Source organism: Littorina saxatilis, linkage group LG13 (assembly GCF_037325665.1).
Source record: "Littorina saxatilis isolate snail1 linkage group LG13, US_GU_Lsax_2.0, whole genome shotgun sequence".
NCBI classification, from domain to species: domain Eukaryota; kingdom Metazoa; phylum Mollusca; class Gastropoda; order Littorinimorpha; family Littorinidae; genus Littorina; species Littorina saxatilis.
This window is the reverse complement of record NC_090257.1, coordinates 34,095,412-34,111,255: the sequence shown is the minus strand read 5'-3', so window position 1 is coordinate 34,111,255 and position 15,844 is coordinate 34,095,412. Positions and strand designations below refer to the sequence as shown.

Sequence of the window (15,844 nt, the reverse complement as noted above, 5' to 3'; positions counted from 1 at the left end):
GATGGTGAGGAAGGGGGAAGGAATGGAGATAGCGGATGTGGGCGGGGCCTAGAAGTAAGGAGGGAGGGGGGAGGGTGTTGTAGTGGAGGTTTTGGCGCCAAACTTTCTGGCAAGGGAGTGCCAGAGGATACACGCTCTTGCATTAGCGGCAAAGCAGCGGCAGCAGCAGCAGCAGCATTGAAGTGCGCGCGTCGGAAATTGAACATTATTTACAAAATAATGTTCAATTTCCGACGCGCGCTCTTCAATGCTGCTGCTGCTGCTGCTGCTTTGCCGCTAATGCAAGAGCGTGTATCCTCTGGCACTCACTTGCCAGAAAGTTTGGCGCCAAAACCTCCACTACAACACCCTCCCCCCTCCCTCCTTACTTCTACGCCCCGCCCACATCCGCTATCTCCATTCCTTCCCCCTTCCTCACCATCCTTGTCCAGTCCTAAATACCATCGCCTCACCTTCAGTTTAAAAACAATTTATCGTTCCTCTAAACTGACACCTAAATCAGAAGTTAAAAGAGAAAAAGAAACCAAAAAACCATGAAACCCACATAAAATTGTTCGAAGAACTGGTGTAAACCCTGACGAGGAACTCCTCCTCCTGGTTGGGTTCAAAGGTCGACGGCACGATGACGTAACGACCCTTTTTGACGCGTGTCTGGTGGGAGAAGAGCGACCTCGTGTTGCTGAAGTCCTTGGCCTTGAGAACGTCGTGCAGGTCCACGTTGTGCATCCTGAACGTCCGGTTCGTCTCCACCTGAAAGGCAGTTCAGTAGAACCACCCTTTGAAGGCCACCCAATTCAAGACTCCTTCCCTTAAAAGACTCTGTTTTTTCAGATATTTTGTTCATATCTTCTGTAAATTCCCCCCCAATTCCAAAACTCCTGAACATCCGGTTCGTCTCCACTTGAAAGGTAGAACAGTGGACCCCCCCCCCCCCCCAATGTAAGACCCCCCAATTTAAGACTCCCAACCTTTTTAAAGACCTGATTTTCTCAGATTTGTGGAGTTCTTCCAAGGGGGGTTCCAATGTATCGATTTGTATATGCTCATTTGTGACCCTCCACCACGAAATGAGTCGCATGTCACCTCGCGCGGTTCTGCGCTAGGCTTGATATAAGTCCGGAGAGTGTATGGTAACAGTGTGAGGGTCACCTTAGTCACAGGCGTATAACTCAAACAGTTTCCGCTCTTTTCTAAAACGGTTTTCACCACTGGATAGAGCATAACAAACTCTTTAGGAAAATGTAAAAATATGAAAATCATGCAAAGGTGACATGCGACTCATTCCGTGGTGGAGGGTCACATTTTACAAAGGTTTGTCTTCTGCTGATCTGTAAATCAAAGTTTGTCTATTTGTAAACAAAGCAGAGTTGGAGACCTTTTTTGATGTTACCATTTTATCTGTACCCACATTAAAGGCACAGTAAGCCTCCCGTAAACCATCACAGAGCTCCCCGAGCGTCTAAATACAGTACAAGCATACTTCCATTTGAACGCTCACCGAACGGGAACATCCTGGCTGCTTTCTGTCGAGCGTGAGACATTTTCAAAGAATTTATTTTCGTAGACTTGTTCCGTTAACAACAACGGCGCCTCGTTTTTGCGCTAGACCTAACTTTTAAAATCTAAATAATAAATTGACAGCTTGTTACACAAACATTCTTTAATCATAAAAGAATTCGTTTTTCATCAAGACAAGATCAGAACAATTCGAAGTTGTGAAAGTTTAAAAAAAGAAAAGCCCGGAAGCAGGGTCACGCAAGGGTCGTAGCAGACGACGGCCGGTTTATCAGTGCAAATCGCCGTTCCTCTCAACAGTCAAAAGCCATCGCCAGAGTTCTTGTGAACCACAGCCGTTGTTTCGTGCATAAAAAAAACGTGCTATTGTAGATAAGCTCACGTCGAGTCGCATTCAAATGACTAACTATGACGACTGCATTGTGAAAAGGGAAAACTGGATCACACGGGTTCACGATGGCTCAGGGGTAAGATAAACCACGCAAAAATAAATTCTTTAAAAATTGTTCGCTCTTTACGGAGGGCACCTCGGATGTTCTCAATTGGTGAGTGTTTAAATGAAATGGTGTTTGTACTGTGTGTAAAAGCCTGACCGTATCTGTGATGGTTTACGGGAGGCTTACTCTGCCTTTAATGTATCTATTCGCAACCAGTGACAAAAACAAATCCCACAAAAACAAAATACAACTAAACAAGCAAAACACTACAGTAAAGCACAACTCAATTGATATATGTGTCCATAACTTACACTATCTCCACATGCCACAACAATGTATTGTATACATCACTGGAGAACTGTAAACTGCAGTACAGATTATAAATGAAGTGCTTCTTGGTTACTTACTCTCATCACTTTGAATCCGATGGTTTTATTGGATGAACCAGTCTGGTCACGTGAGCTCTTCTGCATCAGTTGTATCATGAACTCATCGTCATCATCCGTGACGTCAAAGGCGTACTGCACATGCAAAAATCTAAATTAATACTCTCGTTCACATGCCGAAACACGTTCGAAATTGTTGAAACTGACAAACACGAACATGAATGAAGTCTGATGGGTGTCACGATGAATGATACTACTATTATACTTTCCACCAAAATCAGGCTTCAATTTGCATCCAAGATCTTTTTTCTTTTCCTTTTATTCTTCAAGGTGAAATTTAATTACCCGGAATAGATGTTCTCCAGCTGGCGTCGTATGAACTCATGATCAAAAGACAAAGGAAACAGCCATACTTGATGTAAAGCGAATATTCTCACTTTATCCAAGACAGCGTACGTGTTACCGACACATTTGTGTACTGCTTCGAAAGAGTATATTTATAGCAACAAGACATTTCAACGGACCCATGTAAAGACTAGGACAGGTAGAAAAAGTAAATCAATCTGTTCTCACCAAAAAAAGGGGAGCACACACAAAAACGTGTCCCATTTCCGCCTAAAGAGGCTTCTTCGGAACACACAAACACAGAGGGGAGAAACAAAAGGCAAAGGCAAAAGCAGCAGAAAAAACAAGTCGCGTAAGGCGAAAATACAACATTTAGTCAAGTAGCTGTCGAACTCACAGAATTAAACCGAACGCAATGCAATGTTTCAGCAAGACCGTAGCATCGTCAGTCCACCGCTCATGGCGAAGGCAGTGAAATTGACAAGAAGAGCGGGGTAGTAGTAGCGCTGAGAAGGATAGCACGCTTTTCTGTACCTCTCTTCGTTTTAACCTTCTGAGCGTGTTTTGAATCCAAACATATCATATCTATATGTTTTTGGAATCAGGAACCGACAAGGAATAAAATGAAAGTGTTTTTAAATTGATTTCGAAAAAAAAATGTTGATAATAAATTTTATATATTTAATTTTCAGAGCTTGTTTTTAATCCAAATATAACATATGTATATGTTTTTGCAATCAGCAAATGATGGAAAATAAGATAAACGTAAATTTGGATCGTTTTATAAATTTTTATTTTTTTTTTACAATTTTCAGATTTTTAATGACCAAAGTCATTAATTAATTTTTATGCCACCAAGCTGAAATGCAATACCGAAGTCCGGGCTTCGTCGAAGATTACTTGACCAAAATTTCAACCAATTTGGTTAAAAAATGAGGGCGTGACAGTGCCGCCTCAACTTTCACGAAAAGCCGGATATGACGTCATCAAAGACATTTATCAAAAAAATGAAAAAAACGTATGGGGATTTCATACCCAGGAACTCTCATGTCAAATTTCATAAAGATCGGTCCAGTAGTTTAGTCTGAATCGCTCTACACGCACACACACACACACGCACGCACACACACACGCACACACACACACACACACACACATACACCACGACCCTCGTCTCGATTCCCCCCTCGATGTTAAAACATTTAGTCATAACTTGACTAAATGTAAAAAATATGAAAGGTACATTACCACCTCTGTCCAGTGTCCGTAGCGCCAGAAGTGGAACTTGAAGCTTCCCTGGTACTCCTCCGGCTTCTCTGGGTTATACTCTTGGCTCTTTGGGTCTGGTACCACCTTTTGTATTAAAAAAATGCCCTCACTTACCTGAGGATTGTGGAGGAAGGTGGGGTGGTTGGAGCATCCCCCCGCCCTGTTGGGTCCCCTCCACTCGCCGTGGGCCAGCCCCTCGTGCCACGTCTTCCTCAGCGACAGGATGGACGTGTTGACCAGCGTGCACAGGTCAAGCCGCTGGAAGTGTCCGCAGAAATCCTCAAACGTCATCCTGGAAATGAAAACTACCGTTGTTGATGGGGAGAGAAAGGAAGGAAGCAAGGGAGAGAGAGAGAGAGAGAGAGAGAGAGAGAGAGAGAGAGAGAGAGAGAGAGAGAGAGAGAGAGAGAGATGGAGATGGAGGGACAGAGGGAGGGAGAGAGAGATGGAGAGGGAGAGAGAGAGAGAGAGAGAGAGAGAGAGAGAGAGAGAGAGAGATGGAGATGGAGAGACAGAGGGAGGAAGAGAGAGATGGAGAGGCAGAGGGAGGGAGAGAGAGAGAGAGAAAGATGGAGAGACAGAGGGAGGGAGAGAGAGATGGAGAGGCAGATAAGAAGAAAGAGAGAGAGATGGAGAGACAGAGGGAGGTAGAGAGAGATGGAGAGAGAGAGAGAGATAGAGGGACAGAGGGAGGGAGAGAGAGATGGAGAGAGAGTTGGTTGGTTGGTTTTTGGGTTTTAATGTCCCTTCAGCAGATGCTAGCTGCTATTCGTGACCGAGGAGAGAGAGAGAGAGAGAGAGAGAGAGAGAGAGAGAGAGAGAGAGAGAGAGAGAGAGAGAGAGAGAGAGAGAGACAGAGAGACAGAGACAGAGACAGAGACAGAGAGACACAGAGACAGAGACAGAGAGAGAGGGGAGACAGAGAGAGACAGAGGGAGAGAGAGAGAGGTATTTGGTTATTATTATCTTTATTCTAATTATTACGAGTTGGCTCTTGAAAGCCTCCATACGGTTTAAATGATTAGCACGAGGAACTTGCACTGCAGTTTATTGGTAATTGTTTGTCAAGGAATTTCACTGTTTTATGTTCTTACGTGTTATGTTGTATGTTGTCTGATGTTGTGATACACATTCCTGATGTATTCGTTTGAGACAATAAAGTGTTCTATGTCTATGATGCAATCTGCGGTAGAGACCATCCAAGCACAACGCTGGCAATATGACCTGGACAGGCCCGTCGCATGCCACCCAGCTCACTTCCCAGAATGACAGTACTACGATGAAAATTTTTAGGGGAAGAGAACTAAATGGAGATCAAAAGAGATGTAGCGGCCATCCGTCAAGGGCAGAGGATTGACCCAGGAGACAGTCCCAGGAGCAGCAACAGAGATAGTCACACTGACGGTCCGCCGCCTTACACGCCAGGACAGTCTAGAGACATCCTGCTTGCTGCCGCGCGAGCAGAGAAAATTTTCCCTCTTAATCTTCACTGCGCTGGCTGCAAAACCCCTCCGCGCGGAGGTGTTTTCAGACACATCAGACACAGGGTGAGGAGGCGGTTTCAGAGTCTCGCGGTGGTCACACTGACAGTACGTCGGACCACCGCTTTGCTTCCGACTGTGGTTGTCCAAAAGCGGTGCTGGGGGAAGGGCAGCACTAATGAGGCAATTCCCCGTGCGAAGCTTTCTTGTCAAACACCTGGTCACGATTGCAGGAATATCATTTGCAGTCGTCAGTCGGCAACATGCCGAAACGTCTTTTAAATCGTCCTAATCGTTGGGTTCCTGTTCCCTGAAGAATTTACTTTCATCTCAGTGAGTCTGAGTTGAACGTTCAATACCACAAGTTACGCATTGACATAAGTAAACAACCGAACGAACGATGGACAGACGAACGAAGAAACGAACGAACTAAACAACGGACTAACCTTTGAAATAACAAAATAACCAAGATTAGTGTCACTCAATTGCAGGTGGCTGCAAAACATACCTTTCAACACAAGGGGGATAACTAATACTGAAAAAACGACCGGTAACTTACCAGAACTCGCCATCATCTTCTTTCACCAGTCCGATCTTCTTCTTATCGGAATTTGTGATCTTGTCCCATTCCGGAGATCTGTGCATGAATAAAACAATAACAAAATCAAGTCACGTTACAAATCATCATCATCATCATCATCATCATCATCATCATCATCATCATCATCATCATCATAGAAATTAGAGTAGTCCAAGGGTTATTGAGACAGATCATTTGCAGCTTATCTCCATCCAACACCTTCCCTTCGCCATCGTTCCTAACCTTCCACCCCTACGCATTCATTGACTCAGCCGTCACTGAAGGGACCAGTCCATTCTGCAACTGTTCTCCACCCGCCCACCTTCTCTTTCTTCCATACCCCTACCCTCTACTCCTTCCAAAACATCGACTCACCCGTCACTGAAGGGACCCGTCCACTCCTTGTTGCCCCAGGGGTTACGGAGACAGATCATCTGCAGAATCTCCCTATTGAACAAGCCGAACAGCCCGGAGCCCTTCATGTGGATGTCCCTGACCGCCGTCACGCCGTACGCGTGGCCCTTCACCAGCCCGTTGGGCGTCACCTGCTCCATCTCCGCTGAAGAGTCGGCCTGGTGGCAGAAGGAGTATAAATTGTGTGTCAATCTACAATAGCAAGAGATCGAGACTAAGTCTCCGAACGTGAATCGGCGTCCTCAGATTGTGTGTCAGTCTACAAAAGCGAAATATCGAGGTTCTGAACGTTAAGCGGCGTCTTAATTAAACGTTGCTAGTCGTGTTGCGTTGGTTAGTTGACTGCGCTGGTCCCAGGACATTACAAGTTCTAAAAAGCCGAGAGTGATGAAAACAGAATTCTTCGAAACAGGAAAGGCAACGAAGAGAACCAACAGACAAACTGAGAGCAAGGCAGCCAGCCAGCCACCCATCTAGCCAGCCAGCCAATCAACTAGTCAACCAGCCAGGAAATCACCCAGCCAGCCTACCAACCAATCAGTCAGCCAGTCAGATAGTCACCCAGCCCGCAACCAAACCAGTCATCCCCCCGGGAAGTAACCCAGCCAGTCACCCAGTCAGCACCCAACCACCCAAGCAGTCAACCAGCCAGCACCCATCAAGTTCCCAGCAGTCAGTCAGCCATTCAGTCTACCAATCAAACACCGTGAAACTCACAGGTATAGAGGCGCCCATCATAGTGTTGCGGTCCATCTCTCTCTTGAGGCGAGCGTAGAGGTCAACACGGTTGTCCGGCTTGTCCTTGATTCCCATCTCCACGAGGTCCAGCGAGTCCGACACGCCGCCAGTGAAGTCCTCCAGTGCCTCCGTCAGGCGGCCTCCGTCCAGCGCTTCGTAGCTACCGAAGATTCTGCATCAGTACAAATGTGTAGTAATCTTCTAGACCAATTTATGATGACATATGATTATTGTGATGCCACGCATGTTGACACCAACAGACACAACAATATTGTTTCATATATGATCAATTATTGTCCTTTTGTATTATGTAAAATTCAACATAATAAGTCAGAGTAATTACAAAAAATCGGTGAGATACACCTTTTAATTACCAAAAACAAAAGAAGTATCAATCTTCTACTTATAAATCGAGCATAACCAGAATGCAACAGTCCGAAGGCGACAGCCTATGTCGACATTTTCTTTTTCATTCTTTTCAAAACTGTCTTCCTCTGAAAGCTTTCCAATCGAGCCGTCGGAGGCGAATCTAGCACTGCGTAGAATCAAAAAACCAAGAATGGTGGGTTAATGGAGCGGTTTGTTTGTTTGTTTGTTTGTTTAACGCCCAGCCGACCACGGAGGGCCATATCAGGGCGGTGCTGCTTTGACATATAACGTGCGCCACACACAAGGCAGAAGTCGCAGCACAGGCTTCATGTCTCACCCAGTCACATTATTCTGACACCGGACCAACCAGTCCTAGCACTAACCCCATAATGCCAGACGCCAGGCGGAGCAGCCACTAGATTGCCAATTTTAAAGTCTTAGGTATGACCCGGCCGGGGTTCGAACCCACGACCTCCCGATCACGGGGCGGACGCCTTACCACTAGGCCAACCGTGCCGGTCAATGGAACGGTTATTCTTGACAAAACAAAATGTTACATTTACCAGGACGTCGAGTCAATGGTCGTGTGAGGAGATAGACAGTCCAACACGTGTGATACAAATAATGAACTTATCCTTGAAGCATGGATGTAACTCGCTTTCAATATGCCAGCGATGTAATGATCAATGATTGAACATGGAAGGATAATGAGACTCACTTGGCATACGCCTTTTCCAGCAAGGCAGACCAGAACTCCCCACCGCATTTGGAATGGATGAAGATGAGCTAGCCGTTTCATCCAAAAGGAGTTCGTAAAACCTACAAACATGACCCAAATCTCCAACACACACACACACACCCTCCATACACACACACACGCACGCACGCACGCACGCACGCACACACACACACACACACACACACACACACACACTCCATATACCCCGAAACTCACTTAGCGCAAGACTTTTTCCAGCAGGGCAAACCAGAACTCCTGACTGCTCTTAAAGAGGATAAAAATGAGCAAGGAGACAGTCAAAATTCCCCACCCACAATAACCCTAAATTCCATTTAACCCTGAAACTCACTTGGCATAAGCCTTTTCCAGCAGGGCAGACCAGAACTCCCCACCGCATTTGGAGTGGATGAAGATGAGCTTTCCGTTGACTGTGGGCAGCAGATCGTCCACCACCACCTCTGTCCAGTGTCCGTAGCGCCAGAAGTGGAACTTGAAGATTCCCTGGTACTCCTCCGTCTTCTCTGGGTTCCATTCTTGACTCTTTGGGTCTGGTACCACCTTTTGTGTGAAAAAAAAGAAAAGCATGATACTTTTTTTGGCTAAACTATCTGGGTTCCATTTCTGAATTATTGTGTCAAGTTATCACCTACAATACTAACAACCACAACGACGACGCTGACGACGACGACAACGAAGACAACAACAACAACAACAACAATAACAACAGTAGCTGCAGCAGCAGCTGCAATATGAACACAACAACAATCACCAGTGACCATTATTTCAAGACTCTGAAATAATTTCTGAAGTCGCTAAATTCATGGATCATGCTGTCTGATATTTTTAACTATCATCTATTTGTTTTTAAATATCAGAATTGTCTAATGACTGACCTTATGAAATTACGGTTTGACAGAGGTCAGACAACAGCAGTAGCAGCAGCAGCGACAATAACAACACAACAACAATCACCAGTGACAATTATTTCAAGACACTTAAATCATTCCGAAGTCGCTTCATGGATCATGCTTGCTGATATTCATAACCATCTACATTTTGTTTAAATGTCAGAAATGTGACATGACTAACCTTATGCCAGTACGGTTTGACGGAAGTCAGACAGGAGAGGGCTGCGACGAACCAGCAGTTTCCCAGGTTACCCTGCATGACGTCATCGCGTGACACGCCGTCCGTGAAGAGGCGGGGCTTCTGACACAGCTCCTGTGTAACCCAACGAGTAGCACGTGTATATGGAGTTTCTGTGCGCACAGGTGAAGAGATAAGCAGTGACCTTTTCTTGCAAAACTTCGTACAAACAAAGGATGGACCAATCACTAGCGAGGGGAGCACGTGTTTCCGACCAACCTCTCGCTAGTGATGGGTCCAACCTTTGTTTGTCGAAGGTTTTTCAAGAAAAGGACACTCTCCCACAAAACTATACTTCTTCTTCTTCTTCTTCTGCGTTCGTGGGCTGAAACTCCCACGTACACTCGTGTTTTTTGCACGAGTGGAATTTTACGTGTATGACCGTTTTTACCCCGCCATTTAGGCAGCCATACGCCGCTTTCGGAGGAAGCATGCTGGGTATTTTCGTGTTTCTATAACCCACCGAACTCTGACATGGATTACAGGATCTTTTTCGTGCGCACTTGGTCTTGTGCTTGCGTGTACACACGGGGGTGTTCGGACACCGAGGAGAGTCTGCACACAAAGTTGACTCTGAAAAATAAATCTCTCGCCGAACGTGGGGACGAACTCACGATGACAGCGGCCAACTGGATACAAATCCAGCGCGCTACCGACTGAGCTACATCCCCACCCTACAAAACTATACAAACCCGACAGAGATATTGTTGGAATTCGTCCATGAGGAAGGGCAAATCAATGAAAGTCAGTTTTATTCATAACACTTTGAAACTGATAAAAAATGGAGACTACCAAAAGTATTGAAAAGATTCAAAAGTAGTTAAATGTCAAAGGTTAACACTCACCGCTGGTCGCTTCCACTCGACGTTGCCGAACTTGCCCGGTGTGGTGGAGAGCGACTGGTCGTTTGGTGGGAACTCGGAGTCCACGAACATGCAGCCACTGGCCTTGGCCTTGGCCTTGAGGGCCTTGTAGTCCTGCCCCCTGTACTTCTTCACCGTGTCGAACACCCCCATGGTGGCAGGCTGTTGATGTTAGACTGCAAGGCAAAGAGAGAAGGTGAACAGGTGGGTGAATCAAACGACAAGAAAGGTATATTAGATATCGGAACGTTTGATTATGACAAAACAAAAACGTTGTACTTCTTGTACCTTTTCACCGTGCCGAACACTCCCATGATAGTTGGCTGTGGCCGTTAGACTACAAAGCAAAGAGAGAAGGTGAACAGGTGAGTGAATCAAACGACAAGAAAGGTATGCTATCGGAACGTTTAATTATGACAAAACAGAGACGTTGTACTTCTTGTACTTCTTTACCGTCCCGAACACTCTCATGATGGTGGGCTGCAGACGGGCGCAGTGGCGTGGTGGTAAGACGTCGGCCTCCTGATCGGGAGGTCGTGAGTTCGAATCCCGGTCGCTGCCGCCTGGTGGGTTAAGAGTGGACATTTTTCCGATCTCCCAGGTCAACTTATGTGCAGACCTGCTAGCGACTTAGCCCCCTTCGTGTGTACACGCAAGCACAAGACCAAGTGAGCACGGAAAAGATCCTGTAATCCATGTCAGAGTTCGGTGGGTTATGGAAACACGAAAATACCCAGCATGCCTATACTCAACGAAAGCGGAGTGAAGCTGACTATGCTCTCAGAGTATAGTGTGGGGAACCCAAATGGGCAAACGAGCTCACATGTCACCAGACAATTCTGGAACGCTGAAGAAGAAGAAGAAGATGGTTGGCTGCATTCTGATAATCATCGGTCCACGCTATCGCTCATGTCTCTCTGACAGGATGGATAATTACTACGCGGAGTATAGAAAAAGAAGCGGAGCTAAAAGCCGAAATCTATTAAAACAAGAATACAGAGTTATCTCCCATATGTTTTTCGCTAATGTTTCTGATAAAAGACGAAATACGAAAGTGATTGCAGAATGGCCGACTTCGACAGTGATCTCCGTTCTGTTCTTCACAGTTATGATAAAGACATCGTTCTATTAAGGTCAAAACAAGTCGAAATTTTGAGACTGCTATGACTGTTATGATCACGTGACAAAGTTGATTATCACATGACACTTTTGCCATATTTAGAGTTGTTTGCACAGTAAATACATTCGCGAAAGATAGCTCGCTTGAAACTGTCTTACATAACACTTCCTTTGTAATTTAAAAATTACACAACACCATGAAAAAATATCGACGATCGCGAATCTGCTTATATCAATAACACATTACGAAAAGCTCCAAATATGTAAATAAAAAAATCGATTTCTTCTCGACTCCAGAGGAAGAAAACAAAGGCATCCTGTCGGGGATATATGAGACCCGAAGTTGACCTGAGTTCAATCAATCAATCAATGAGGCTTATATCGCGCATATTCCGTGGGTACAGTTCTAGGCGCTCTGCAGTGATGCCGTGTGAGATGAAATTTTATACGGCCAGTAATTGCAGCCATTTCGGCGCATATTTACCTTTCACGGCCTATTATTCCAAGTCACACGGGTATAGGTAGACAATTATTAACTGTGCCTAAGCAATTTTGCCAGGAAAGACCCTTTTGTCAATCGTGGGATCTTTAACGTGCACACCCAATGTAATGTACACGGGGGGGGGGGGGGGGGGGGGGGGAGTTCGGACACCGAAGAGAGTCTGCACACAAAGTTGACTCTGAAATAAATTTCCGCCGAACCTGGGATCGAACTCACGCTGACAGCGGCCAACTGAATACAAATCCAGCGCGCTACCAACTGAGCTATATCCCCGCCCAAGGATGGGTTCAGGATGGGTTGGCTGTGGCTGTTAGACTGCAAGGCAAAGAGAGAGGGTGAACAGGTGGGTGAATAAAAAAACAAGAAAGGTATGTTATGGGAACGTTTAATTATGACAAAACAAAAACGTTGTACTTCGTGTGCTTCTTCACAGTGCCGAACACTTCCATTGTGGCAGGCTGTGGATAATAGACTGTAAGGAAAGAGAGAGGGTAAACAGATGGGGGTGGTTTGGCGAGAAACATCAAACAAAAGTAATTTCCTGGCCCTATATCTGTATGGTGCTGGACGTGGTGTTTGGGTGTTCGACTGCAAGGAAAGAGAAAGAGTGAACAGATGAGTGGTTTGGCTATAAACGTCAAAGATCTCTTTCGCTGGCCCTATATCTGAATGATGGTAGGGTGTGGGTGTTAGACTGGAAAGAAAGAGAAAGAGTGAACACATGAGTGGTTTGACTAGAAACATCAAACATCTCTTTCGCTGGGCCTATTTATATAACCTGATGGAGTTGGGCTTTTGGACTGCATCTTATCAGTATTTTGGAGACTTCACGATTTGTGTGTGTGTGTGTGTGTGTGTGTGTGTGTGTGTGTGTGTGTGTGTGTGTGTGTGTGTGTGTGTGTGTGTGTGTGTGTGTGTTTGTGTGTGTGCGTGTGTGTGGGGGGGTATATGTGTGTTTTGTGTGTGTGTGTGTGTGTGTGTGAGTGTGTGTGAGTGTGTGTGTGTGTGTGTGTGTGTGTGTGTGTGTGTGTGTGTGTGCGTGTGTGTGTTTGTATGTGTGTGTGTGCGTGTGTGTGTGTGTGTGTGTGCGTGTGTGTGTGTGTTCATTTAAGTGTGTGTATGTGTGCCTGTGTGTGTGTGTCTGTGCGTGTTTGTATGTGCGTGCGTGTATGCGTGCGCGGGTATATGCATATGCTTGCGCACGCGGACGAAATACAGGTACGAAGGGTTCGACGCCCCAGCAAAGGTGACAAGAAAAACTCAACATGGAAGCTCTATACGAAGCAACAAGTCACTTCACTTCCAATTAGATCAGGGCTATATCTAATTACATTGATCCTGATTACACATAACTCTGACTGTCAAAATAGTCTGTAGAATGAACGTTTAGATAACACAGTACCTTGCTGTCCCAGGGCTTTTGTACACGTACGTTTGAACGAGCCTATATAAAAAGCTGTTAGTTGCAAAACTATTTTATAATAGGGAGAGATTTAGTGCGACTGAATTATATGGGTTCGCTTTTACGCTCGTAGCATTCAGCTGTTGGTATACGCTGCGGTGTCTTACTCTGTTCAGTAAAGCGACCTTTTATTGGTGTAGTACTTTATGGGCAATAGGTGAAAGCAGTAAAGGACCAAGTTTCGGATAACGTATAGGCTGTATAACACGTCATGGGATTTACTCTCTCGCTCCCTCTCCCCCCCCTCTCTCTTTTTATCTCTCTCTCTCTCTCTTTCTCTCTCTCTCCCTCTCTCTCCCTCTCCCTCTCTCTCGCTCTCTCTCTCTCTCTCTCTCTCTCTCTCTCTCTCTCTCTCTCTCTCTCTCTCTCTCTCTCTTACTCTACCTCTCTATCTCGTGTGTTCGCTCGCTTGGTTTGTCACTGCCTCTATTTATCTCTGTCATGACAAAATTTTCATTATACATGTTTTGGCATATATGAGTATGCGTTTTAGGAATAAGAGAGAAAAAAAGAGAGGGAGAGAGGATGACAAAACTCTCTCTCTCTCACACACACACACACACACACACACACACACACACACACACAGTCTCTCTCTCTCTCTCTCTCTCTCTCTCTCTCTCTCACACTCTTTATCTCTCTTGCTACAATGATCTCAGTCGCTCTTACCTGTAAATGCACAGTAGTTGATCCCACCAGGAAGACGAATCAGATATGAATCACTTCAATCGCTCCCAGCTAGACCCTCCATACACTCGAGATACAACACTTCCCGGCCTACCCTGGCAATGTCGATGTGATATCAAGAAGTATTCCACAATTCAATTACCGCAGCCCGAAGCTTTCGTTGCCGAAGTTTAGAGTTCGAACACAAGCTAAAACCATGGGGTACTTTGGTCTACTTTTTTACCCCTTCACTTACATAACAGGTTTTATTCCGCCATTACTGAAAGCAGACCACCCAGCGCTGGGTGGGGTATATAAAGTCGATATCCCACTCTGAGGTTCACCTATGCTGCAGGAAGAAAGGCTACCCGTTGGCCGAGACTGAAGGCCAGCTACCAAGACCACAGTCACAAAGTCAGTCACGCCATACGAAAGTGAAAAAACCACCACAGGACACAGTCTGGGACTAAGCGGCACTTGCGAGAAAAATCAGCCCTACATGACATGCTCATCCAAGTCCAGGAAAAGTCACAGGCACCTAAACGCGTTAGCGCCGTCGTACAAGGAACGATCTTCAATGGCAGGTTTTAATGAGATAACATGGACAGACAGACAGACAGACAGACAGACAGACAGACACACACACACACACACACACACACACACACACACACACACACACACATACACACACGCTGTCTCTAATCGCCCCAAGAACTATACAGTTTGGTCTGTGCGTGCGTTTGTTTCATCGATGTCGTTTACTGAGTATTTTTGTGTCATGTCGGATGACTTTCATTATACACGAATACGCCTTCCTCAATATTATGACGACGGACACACTGACAAAAACTGCAAACAAGCATGCATACCAACAACCAAGCAACGAACAGAGCAAGCAAGAAAGCAGCCAACAAACAAACCAAACATCCCACACGTCAACCACTTACCAACCAACCAACTAACCAACTTAACCAACCAAACTGTTGATCAAAATATGGAACAACTAGAAACTGCAGGTGAGAGGAACTACAACAAGATAACAATAACATGTCGCGTAAGGCGAAAATACATTTAGTCAAGCTGTCAAACTCACAGAATGAAACTGAACGCACTGCGCTTTGTCTCTAAGACCGTATGTACTCGTAGCATCGTCAGTCCACCGCTCGTAGCAATGGCAGTGAAATTGACAAGCCAGAAAAGCGCGGTAGTGGTTACGCTGAGCAGGACAGCACGCTTTTCTGCATCTCTATTCTTTTTAACTTCTTCACACTCTTTCTGAGCTTGTTTTTAATCCAAACATATCATATCTATATGTTTTTGGAATCAGGAACCGACAAGGAATAAGATGAAATTATTTTTAAATCGATTTCGAAGAAAAAAATTTAATCATAAATTTTATATTATTAATTTTCAGAGCTTGTTTTTAATCCAAATATAACATATTTATATGTTTTTGGAATCAGAAAATGATGAAGAATAAGATCAAATTGTTTAAGGATTGTTTTATAAAAAAAAATGTCTTAAAACATTTAGTCAAAACTTGACTGAATATAAAACCGTACTCACCAAATACAAACACGAACAGCACTGTTCGTGCGTAAGTAAATTATAAGATGTTTGGTGGCTTGTAGTCAGACCAGCATTTTTGTCGGTCCGAGGGAGCATATCGTCTTTTGTTTCATCGATATATCGACCGAGGCCGGGGACATTGGGACTGTGTCAAATGTCATTTTGTTAGTGCAGAGTTAACGAAATAATAAGTCAGAGGGAGCCATAGTTTTTTTGAAAGAATACTAAATGCGCAACTAAG

General features: G+C 45.0%; 1 protein-coding gene across 1 annotated transcript; it reads right to left on the bottom strand.

The window, feature by feature from the left end:
- Positions 1-475: 475 nt before the first annotated feature.
- LOC138945555 (calpain-5-like) lies at positions 476-14,555 on the bottom strand. The gene is made up of 10 exons (XM_070317004.1): positions 14,035-14,555; positions 10,265-10,458; positions 9,363-9,494; positions 8,623-8,831; positions 7,145-7,337; positions 6,389-6,585; positions 5,993-6,070; positions 4,067-4,244; positions 2,360-2,473; positions 476-750 (listed from the first exon to the last, which is right to left on the bottom strand). Exons 2-10 carry the CDS (start codon positions 10,433-10,435, stop codon positions 499-501), a joined length of 1,524 nt encoding a protein of 507 aa, XP_070173105.1. The 5' UTR covers positions 10,436-10,458; positions 14,035-14,555; the 3' UTR covers positions 476-498.
- Between the last annotated feature and the right edge of the window lie 1,289 nt (positions 14,556-15,844).

Coding starts and splice junctions, on each gene's coding strand:
- LOC138945555 (XM_070317004.1), bottom strand. CDS start 10,435: ATGGGGGTGTTCGACACGGTGAAGAAGTACAGGGGGCAGGACTACAAG. Junction 8,832..9,362: donor TCAAACCGTACTGGCATAAG/GTTAGTCATGTC, acceptor TTCACACAAAAG/GTGGTACCAGACCCAAAGAG. Junction 2,474..4,066: donor CCTTCCTCCACAATCCTCAG/GTAAGTGAGGGC, acceptor TTGCATGTGCAG/TACGCCTTTGACGTCACGGA.